This window comes from Marmota marmota, unplaced genomic scaffold (assembly GCF_001458135.2).
Source record: "Marmota marmota marmota unplaced genomic scaffold, marMar, whole genome shotgun sequence".
NCBI lineage: Eukaryota > Metazoa > Chordata > Mammalia > Rodentia > Sciuridae > Marmota > Marmota marmota.
The window spans coordinates 24,614,498-24,625,186 of record NW_025999990.1 but is presented as its reverse complement, the minus strand read 5'-3'; the positions used below and the strand labels follow the sequence as shown (position 1 = coordinate 24,625,186).

The 10,689-nt window shown below is 32.9% G+C and overlaps 1 protein-coding gene across 1 annotated transcript in view; it reads left to right on the top strand.

Moving 5' to 3' along the window:
• Nucleotides 1-10,689, top strand: part of Pik3c3 (phosphatidylinositol 3-kinase catalytic subunit type 3) — a 116,024-nt gene that overhangs the window by 65,103 nt on the left and 40,232 nt on the right. Inside the window, 5 exon segments of the mRNA XM_015482419.2 lie at nucleotides 798-929; nucleotides 5,429-5,557; nucleotides 6,171-6,240; nucleotides 8,444-8,508; nucleotides 10,201-10,285. Coding sequence (XP_015337905.1) covers nucleotides 798-929; nucleotides 5,429-5,557; nucleotides 6,171-6,240; nucleotides 8,444-8,508; nucleotides 10,201-10,285 — 481 coding nt within the window.

The window sequence follows — 10,689 nt, the reverse complement described above, 5'->3', positions numbered from 1 at the left end:
AAATTTTTTTTTTTTTTTTTTTTTTTTTTTTTTTTAATTGTTGGCTGTTCAAAACATTACATAATTCTTGATATATCATATTTCACACTTTGATTCAAGTGGGTTATGAGCTCCCATTTTTACCCCAAATACAGATTGCAGAATCACATCAGTTACACATCCATTGACAATATGTAAAAATTTCTTTCTTATATTCAAAAAATGCATTGGGACATTATAATGAAAATTTCAGTTAATATTTAGTCATGCAAAATTAAATTTCAAATAAAATTTAGGTTTTCTCTGGCTTCATAAATCCTTTGGAAATAGAAGTCAAATCTTTTAAATCCATCTTGAGGCAAATTAAATGTATTCTTGAGACTAGTCTTTTATTTTTTAACATTTTTTTTATTGTAGTTGGACATAATACCTTTATTTTATTTATTTATTTTTATGTGGTGCTGAGGATTGAACCCAGCATGCCTTGCACATGCTAGGCGAGTGCTCTACCACTGAGCCACAACCCCAGCCCCCCAGGGACTACTCTTTTAAAGATTACTGCTAAGGCTAGGATAAAGCTCAGTTATAGCCACCCTCCTACCCCCACCCCCAAAAAGAAAAATAAAAACATGCTGCTGCTTTTGTTACATGGATTATTAATAAGTGTTTCCCTCTCTCACATATGTACTATCTGCTTTATGTTAGTCTTCATATATTTTGTAATACTCTGCAAAAATCTTAATATCAGTTTTTCTATCTTTATGTTTTATGAACTGCTTTTTTAAATCAAATTAATTCCTTCTAATTCATTTTCCTAGAATGAGAGATTACAGGCATTGCTTGGAGATAACGAAAAGATGAATTTGTCAGATGTGGAACTCATACCTTTGCCTTTAGAACCCCAGGTGAAAATTAGAGGAATAATCCCAGAAACAGCTACACTATTTAAGGTAATTATGAGGTATCTTTAATGTATATGATTAGAATCTAATTCTTTAAAATACAACACTACCTTGGAAAATTAGTACATTACTAGGAGTATTTCTAATTCTGTTTGATTTAGGAAATACCAGAGGGAATAAAAGGACCTTTCATTTATCACTACGGTTTCATTGAAGATCTTCTTGTTTTGAGTACATAAGCATTTTTTACAAACAAAACGTATAAAATATATATCTCTATTTAAAACTTTTTTTAGCTATTTAATTATCGTAATTCAGAGCCACAACTACTTTTCTCCCTTGAGACTATTTTTTTTTTTTTTAATAAACAAATTGTAAAACTTACATGAAAGTTCAGATTGTTAGGTATGAGGCCCAGTTACCCCACCACCACCTTTTTTTTTTTCTCAACATTTCTCAACACAATATTTGTTCCTGTGAACATTAAACTTCTTCATTTTCTTTTCTTCTGTTTTTTGATACCAGCGATTAAACCCTTGGGCACCTGCCTAAACAATGGGTCACATCCCTAGCCCTGTTTATTTTTTATTTTGAAACAGGTTCTTGTAAAGTTGATTCGGGCCTTGCCAAGTTGCTGAGGCTGGCTTTTGAACTTACCATCCTCCTGCCTCAGGTCTTCAGAGCTGCTGAAATTATAGACTGCACCTCCATGCCTGGCTTGTTTTTAGTTCTTAGTAGAACATTCAATTTTCTTTAGGTCTGGCCACCAGTTGCACAGGTAGAAATAGAATGCAGCTGCCTTTCTTATCATACTACAAAGGACTGAGCATCATACCTGCCAAGCAGTACTATCTGAGGGGCATCATACAGAAAGATCTCTGTGAGACATGGTTGCTGCGCCCCTTCCCTGACTCAGGCAATGGCAAGGCCCTACTGAGGTGGATGGCGCAAAGTGTCCATCCTCTGGAGGAGCGCAGTATGTTTCTGGGAATGGGCTGGTTTGTTTTTGTATTCCTTTAATAAGTATAGTTGCAATTTCTCATATGACCATTAAGTATGAAGGAAAAAACTTGACTTTCCCAATTAATGCAACTACTTCTAAAGAATAGATCTGTTTGCTCTAAATGCAATGATTCAGCTGTGGAGCGTAAATTGTTAATGTCTAATGAAAAACTCCCTGTATTCCTGTCAAGGAAGTTTTTGAGAAATTAAATTAAAATCTAGAGAAGAAGAATTAATGTTAAGAAGACAGATTAGTGCTTGGTACTGGGCAACTTTTTCTTGTTCCTGTGCACAGTGGTTTGTGCTCTTACTCTTGTTTGATTAAAATTAATAACAAGTTAACCACTTGCCGTAACCATGGCACCGGTTCCAGCCAGTAAGTCAAGAAAGAATAGTCAAGGTATAGGCCAATAGTTGGGACATTTCTAACTATTATTAAAAGTTAACTAAACAGAAACAGCTCAAAGCAAAACTCGAACTGAAAGGAAAAATGCTTGCTTATGCATAAGCCAAGATACATTCTTCTATTCTAATTGTAGCTACGTAATATTTTGTTTCTTTGAATAATGATTCCTGTTTTGTAACCACAAAGTACTGTGAGCCTGCCAAAATGAAAAGTATATATGATCAACTTCACAAGTAAAGATTGGGATTCAGCACCTTCACTTTGGTGTCTGTGTTGTTTCTCCACCCCCCTTTCGCCGACTCCTCACCATCTGTTTGTCTCCTGAGGCCCCCTATTGGAGCTGGTCTCTGACACATGGTGTTTTAGGTTTTGTGAATCCAGTGATGGAATTTCATAAGTTGTATTGAACATTACTTTTGCATAATATAAGAAACAGATCATAGAGCAACAACTTGTGTAGATGAAAAAGGATATAGTTACAGTACAAAATAGTTCACAGTTTTTGAAGAGGTGTGTTGTCAAGGCAACTTATTGGCAGCCTAGGTTACACAACTGAAACATAAGTTTCATAAAATAGTACTTAATCTTTACTGCATGTTATAGAATGATAGTGTCTATTTTTCAAAAATATTTTCTAATTGCTTTAACATTTAAATGTGTCTTACAACCCATTTTAAAAAAATTGAATAATCATTAATAGATTTCAACTTACGGTTTGAAAACACAGGTATAAGAGATGCAATGCAAATATTTCTTACTTCATGCTTACATTCCATGGAGGACTCAAGTATAGAAAGTTATGCATAAGACAGTATACTTTTAACAACTAGTATTTTGCTGGTTGTTAAACAGCGAACTCCCAAGAACTCCCAAGCAAGACCAGTTTCTCTAAGCACTAATTAAAAAGAGTGAATTAAAAAGGTACTTGTACCCTTGTTTTCAAGCAGGGTAGAAAAGTATGTCTAAGACAGAGCAAGAGTTTTAAGAATAGAATATAAGAATGTACATCTGCCATTATTGGTAGTGGATTCTAAGCCCGTGTTATTTTTAGTTATAGAATATTACAATTTTGTTTTATGCGTATAAAGTAAATAGTCAAAATATGGGGAATCTTTTTGATATACAGTCCTGTTATTGTTTTCTAGCCTTAAGCTTATGGAATTCTTAAACATAGTGAATTGGAGTTTAGAAATACTGGTCTTCAGACAGTTTCTGTGTATGACTGTTTAGTTGTGTAGAGTAACTAGCTATATAATATATCTCTGTATAGAGTTATTACATAACTCGAAGTAATTCTTAATTGGGGACATGGATGCCTTTGAGAATCTTGAAAAAGTGATGGATTATGTTCTTTCAGTAGTCCATCTGCTTATTCACACATTGAAAATATTGCATATAGTTGCAGGGAACCCATGGATTCCTGTTGTACTTTTATAACTTTTATAAACTTCTGAAAATTCTTTTGTGTAATTTTTTTAATATTTATTTTTTAGTTGTAGGTGGACAGGTTTGAACCCAACACTCTACCATTGAGCCACAACCCCAGCCCTTTGTGTAATATTTTTAAAGGAGTTTTTGTAGTTCTTGGTCTAAGAACCAAAGTTGGATCATTATGGAGAATGGTTCACTTAAGGCACTGGGAGTAATGGTAGTTATACTATGGTCATCATCACCTTGCTTCAGATTTTAGATGAAATCGAAATTTCATATTTACCTTTGAATCTGAAAAAAATAAATTACATCAAAGATCCTTTTACCTGTCATATTTAGGAAGATCACTTCCAACTATTATTCTTGAGCTTTTGTAAATTAGGGCTTAAGGTAATAAGTACATTTTGATAGTGGTGATAAAATGATTCTCTAAATTTAAGTTAATTTAAGGTTCAGAATTTTAGTCCACTAGAATATTTATGCTCTGAGCTTAACATTCAATTTTGAAGCATTTTTTCATGCCTTTTTTTCTCATCATGTTATAGAAAAGTTTTTTTTTTTTTTTTGTGTGTGTGTGTGTGTGTGTGTGTGTGTGTGTTGCTGGCAATCGAACCCAGGGCCTCATGCATGCTAGGCAAGTGCTGTATTACTGAGTCATATCCCCAGCCCCTATAGGAAAGTTTTCAAACAGTGCAAAGTTAAAGGGGTTTTTCAGTATGTGACTGTGTATCTACCACTTCCATTACTTCCATTCTGTCATTAATATTTTGCTTTGTCTGCTTTTCCATGTGTCTTCATCCATTTGTGTGATGCTTTTTATGCTATTTTCTTGGTTTACGTAAATTGGAGTTATTGCCATTTGTTTTCTTTTGTGACACATTTATTTTCTGTATATTATTATGAATTTCTCCAAATTTACAATCTTATAAAATATTTTCTATCCATGGTCAAAATCCATAGGATCTCTCTTTCTCAGAGCAGTTTTCTGACCATTTATCCCCAAAGTAATAATCTCAGGATTTTGAGAACTCAAAATTTTGAGATTTTGAGTCTCACAGTATATAATTGCTATTAAAAACCATGGCTGTGGGGCTAGAGTTGTGGCTCAGTGGCAGAGCACTTGTCTCACACATGTGAGGCACTGGGTTTGATCCTCAGCACCACATAAAAATAAACAAACAAAATAAAGATATTGTGTTCATCTATAACTAATTATAAATAAATATATATTAAAAATGGCCATGTTCTTTTCACCTGATACATTTTTGTTTTATACTGTTTTACTTTATTTACTCCATTATATCTCTAATAATAAAAATAATGGTAGTAGACACACATGGAATGTCTGCTTTATATTAGGCCTAGTGTGAGACCCTTCTCATCAACAGTTTCTGATTGTCATAGCAGAGGAAATGCTATCTTTGTTTTATAAACTATTCATAGGACTGTTTGGCTGGTACCTGGCAAAGCCTGGATTCAGAGCCAGGATTGTTTAATTGCAAAGTTTGTGCTTTTTCCACCATGTGATCTGCCTATTAGCTGGTTCATTGTTCTCTACATGGTACCCTCATGTATCTGACAACCCATGTTGCTTCTTTAGGTCTTGTTCACCTGTTTTTAAATTATGTGCCAGAACTTTCTTCTTGCTATTGTAAATCTTTATGCATTAATTTACATTCAATTTGAAAACAGTACATTTCTTTTCCAGAGTGCCCTTATGCCTGCACAGTTGTTCTTTAAGACAGAAGATGGAGGCAAATATCCCGTTATATTTAAGCATGGAGATGATTTACGCCAAGATCAACTCATTCTTCAAATCATTTCACTTATGGATAAGGTGAGCATAACTTTATATTGATAGGGGACATGTTTTTATTTTAGAAAACTATGGTTTAGTATATATACTGCTTATGGAAACAAAAGTGTTTGTATTATTCAGTTACAGTCCTAAAAATCTTTTAGTAATCTCCACTTATCCTTGAACAAATAAAATTGTTTTTCTGCACTTCAGAATTATTCTTGTGATGAGTGTGAAGCTTCATATGCACCATAAAACCTTTTTTCCAAATTTAAATTCTCACATTGTAAGCTTTAGTAATTTCTATAATGTCTATTAGATCTTTTTTTAAAAAAGGAAACATCCCATTATTGTCTTGGGTTTCAAAGGAATGTTGGCCTCATTTTAAAAAATTTTTATATTGTAAAGTACTTTATGTCCATAAAGGAGAATCCTACTGTTTATTAAAAACTCATCATAGAGAGTGAATAAAAAATTCATCACACCATCAAAAATTAATGAATTTATTTTGATGATTTAAGTTTAATTAACTTAGTTAACCTTACATTAAGGCTATATCTTTATTATATTAAATGACTCTAATAGTTGTCCACAAAACTGTTTCCTAATAATTTTTACATTTGTTTAAAGTATTTTATCTTTTGATTTAAAGCTGTTACGGAAAGAAAATCTGGATTTGAAATTGACACCTTATAAGGTATTAGCCACAAGTACAAAACATGGTGAGTTTATTTTATATAAGGATTGTTTACTTTAATGTCTAATGAGTACTCTTTAAACTGAAAATTCTGAAGAATGTTAGAGATTAAACTTACTTTTGTAGCACTGCAGGCCAGTTGGGCCATCTTTCCTTCTCTGCTTCCTCCTTTTTTTCTCTTTCCCTTCTGTCTCTTCCTTCCATTCCTCCTTCTCTTCTTTCCTCTCTTGCATCACTTCCCTTTTCTTTAGTCCTTCCTACTTTCCTTTTATTCTTGTCCCTCTGTTTCTCCCCCTCTCTCTTCCCTCTGTTCCCTCACTCCCTATATCTGTTGTGCATGCACACATGCTCTCACTTTGTATTTTTACCTCTTGAAATTATAAAAACATCACCTTTGGAGAAAATTTAACACCTCTGTTATGTATTTCTTTGCATTTAAACTGATTATAATCCACAGATGTTTATTGCATTGTAATCTGTTCAGAATAATCCTTTGAGAAAGGCTTTGCACTGTGCTCTGCTTATAAAAAGCTATTCAGCAAATTATGTTGTCAGTTGAATTCTTTTTTATATATTTTGACTATGTGTGCTTGCACATTCACATACAAACATGGATACATGTATATAGCATGTAAGTATTTTTAAAATGGAATAACCTCTGGAAGTTTGATGGCAAATTCCCTAAGAATGCTTGACTAATGCTTTTTGTAAATTCCATACTCTTTGCTTTATATCTGTAGTTACCTTGAAAAAATAAAATAATTGTTTTAAGTTTTTGTCCTTCCCTTGGCTACTTCCAAGACTATTTGGTGATTTTATTATTCTCATTTTTCCTTCAAATTGATTTTTATAGAAGTGCAAATGTGCTTCTTTACTATCCTGCGTAGGTGTATTTGGTAGTTTTCATTTGCTCTTGGGACAAAGACCAAGAGGCTTTACCTAGATTTAAATTCTTCAGTTGTAGGACTCCCTGTACCTGTCTCAAGCCTCTTCATTTGCCACTGTCCTCTTGCTTTCTTGAGCCAAAATGGCTACATTTTTTTTTTAATTTTTTTTTTTTTTTTTAGTTGTTTGTAGACTCAGTGCCTTTATTTGTTTTTATGTGGTGCTACAATCGAACCCAGTGCTTCACACTTGTAAGGCAAGTGCTCTACCACTGAGCCACAGCTCCAGCCCCCAAAATGGCTACATTTTGTTTTCTCTAATGCCCCATGCTCTTTTTGCTCTTGGGACCTTCACATGTACTATGACCACTATCTGACACAGCTTTTCCTACATAGCTTTATCTAGTAACTTTATTGTTGAAATAATAAAAACATGATTCAATTGCCAGATGTCCTTTGATTCTTCTGTAACTTAAGTCTTGCTGAACTTTCAGGTCATGCTTTCATTCATAGTGTTTAAGATATGTAGGTAGGATCAAGCATGTATTTTTGCTTACTTGACAGCTCATGTTCCATATTAAAAAAACAACAGATACTTCTTAAGCGAATTACTGTGTACTGTTGTACATTTGTGATATGAGAATAAATAAAACATTTCTTGCTCTAAAGGGGTGTGATCTGTGTGTAAATTGTTAGAAGACTCAAAACCAGGTCATGACTCTTTCTAGTTCTAAAATAATGTTTCCCATTCGTCTTTCATTTTTTTTCATGTATTGGTTGTTATATGTTCCTATTGTTGTTCCAAGATTTACCAGACTTTTTTCATTTTTATTATCTCACATACTGTTCCCTCCTGATTTGTCTTGGTAGTTTGAGGTACTTGGGAGGTACTTCTTCCCAAGTCATTTCCAGTAAATGACAGAAGATGGAGTGTTAGACAAAAGGAGCCACTGGACATATACAAATTGGCTTAGGTGATAATATTCCAGAATTCTTAGAATGCTCTTAAATTTATACTGTTTTTGATTACTATCTCTTATCAAGCCATGGAAAGAAGAAAATTTTGATGATAGATTTAAGAAGCTTTGTCTGTTGCTTTGTGTTCTTTTGTTCAATAATAGAAATTTGCCTAGACAAATAAGCAGATTAATTAGCATAAAAATTTTCCTGGTAGTTACAGTGTTTTCAATGCCACAATAAACTGAATATAGCGTTCACAAACCTTTTTAAGTTGTTCAGATGTAGAGTGTATCCATTACAAAAGAAGGTTATTCTTAGTAGAACCTTTATTTCTATTATCTAAAAGGTATTATGAATACAGTATGTTTGTTCATTTCTGTGTAGGTTTCATGCAGTTTATCCAGTCAGTTCCTGTTGCTGAAGTTCTTGATACTGAGGGAAGCATTCAGGTATAGGACCAATTTTAAATATTTATAAAACTCATGTATATATTCTTCATATTGAAAATTTAAGTCTTCATGGAAAATATATGGAATTAAATGAAAGCCTCCCTTTATCACTTTCTTTATACAGGTTTTTTTCTTTAGAAGTGAGCATTATTTGTAGTTGGAAATTCTTCCATGTCAGTGTATTCAAGTGGTCAGTTTTATGAGTAATGCATGCCATACAAAATAGAAGATTAGAATTAAAATTAAAACTATGTTAAAGTTTATGATTGCATTATATTTCAAAGTGAGGATATACTACAATTTATGTAACCTTTAATTGATGGACATTTTGATTATTTCCAATTTTTGTTATTTAGAAAGTATTGTAGAGACATTCTTACTCATACATCTTTTGTATAATTATGCTTATAGCACTGCAATTTAAAAACTTTTTAAAATATCTTTCTATTGAAGAAATTTATATGCTCAGTAGGTTCCCTCATCAGAAAACTTGGAGGCCTGTGGGAATTTCTCCACTTTTTTTGTGTGTATGTGTATTTTTTCTATGACATTCTTATTGTATATCCTTTCACTATAACAAACCTTAGGTGTAGTGCAAATAAATGTTGAATCTGTGGGTCCTATAGCAAATCAAGTTGTTAGTGGTCTTGAAGTCATTATTTCATAAAGTTATCAATTAAGTATATTATTCTGAAATTAGGATTAGTTTTTAATTTTTTTTTTTTTTTTTTTTTGGTATCAGGGAGTGAACTCAGGGGTACTCAGCCACTGAGCTACATCCCCAGCCCAGTTTTGTATTTTATTAGAGACAGGGTCTCAGTGAGTTGCTTAGTACCTCACTGTTGCTGAGACTGGCTTTGAACTCATGATCCTCCTGTTTCAGCCTCCTGAGCCACTGGGATTACAGGTGTGCACCACCATGCCTGGTCAGGATTATTTTTGTAAAGGAAGAGAGTGTGTATACTGGTTCTAGACTACATTTATGATCTCTGCAAATAGTTTGGGTGGGTCATAGGGTATTGTTACCTTCACCTATAGTTTATATTTAAAAGACTTATTTTTTTCCTAAAATAATTATTCCTTTTCTGTTTCTCATTGCCATGTATCCCTGCCTAATCTTAGTATTATCAGATTTCTAGCTCTTGGTATCCAGTTGTGGTTTTAATTTGTAATTCCCTGATTATCTGCAAGGTTTAACATTTAAAAATCTATATGAAGGACATGAAGCACTTGCCATCTTTTGTCCATGTCCTATTGAGTTGTTTGTAGTTTTCCTATTGATTTGTAGGAATTCTTTATATATTCCAAATAAAAATAGTTGGTTAAATATTCATAGTGTTCAAAAAACTGAAAACAGGATAAATCTATTTTTTAACAATATTTTAATTATACTTTGAAATAAAATGCTGTGTTTTTCTTTAACATTTGAAAGTAAAGAAATAGGTCAAGTGGATAATCTTAAAAAGGAAAAAAGAAAGAAATATATTAAGTATTGTTTTCCCAAACGTTGTCAGACTCTTTGTACACTCCATTGCATTTATTGAACCACCATTATTGTTTGGTTCAGTAAGCATCTAATTGTATTTTGACTAAATTTTGGACTAGAAACTTATTGGTCATTTTCACAATTTCAAAATGCCTAATTTGTTTAAATATATTGAATTCTTAAACGGGTAAATAATGTCTTTTCAGAACTTTTTTAGAAAATATGCACCAAGTGAGAATGGACCAAATGGGATCAGTGCTGAAGTCATGGACACTTATGTTAAAAGCTGTGGTAAGTTTTTCAGGTTAGCTTTCCATTTATGTGTTTGGGTAATAAAGTTAGCCATCTGATGAAATTACAAGTTACCTCTTCCTGGAACCTGTCAATTTTCCCCTAGGTTTATCCTATTTTTGAATAATGACAGTAGGCAGGCTATGGGGAAAGTATTAGTTAGAAATAATTGTGCTTTCAATAAAAGCTTTGGATGAAAAGTGAGCTCAGCTAAGAGTGCTTTAGATAAAAACTGAGCTCAGCCAAAAGTGCTCTGTAAAGATAGTATTTCTCACAGTATTTTGGAGTCAGTACTCTTGGTTCATTCCTAGAAGTAGTAGCATGCTATAAGGATTAATTTATATTCTTCTGTCATTTTTGCTATCTTTATAAAGCTTATGTTCTTGTATATTTTATCTCTTAAG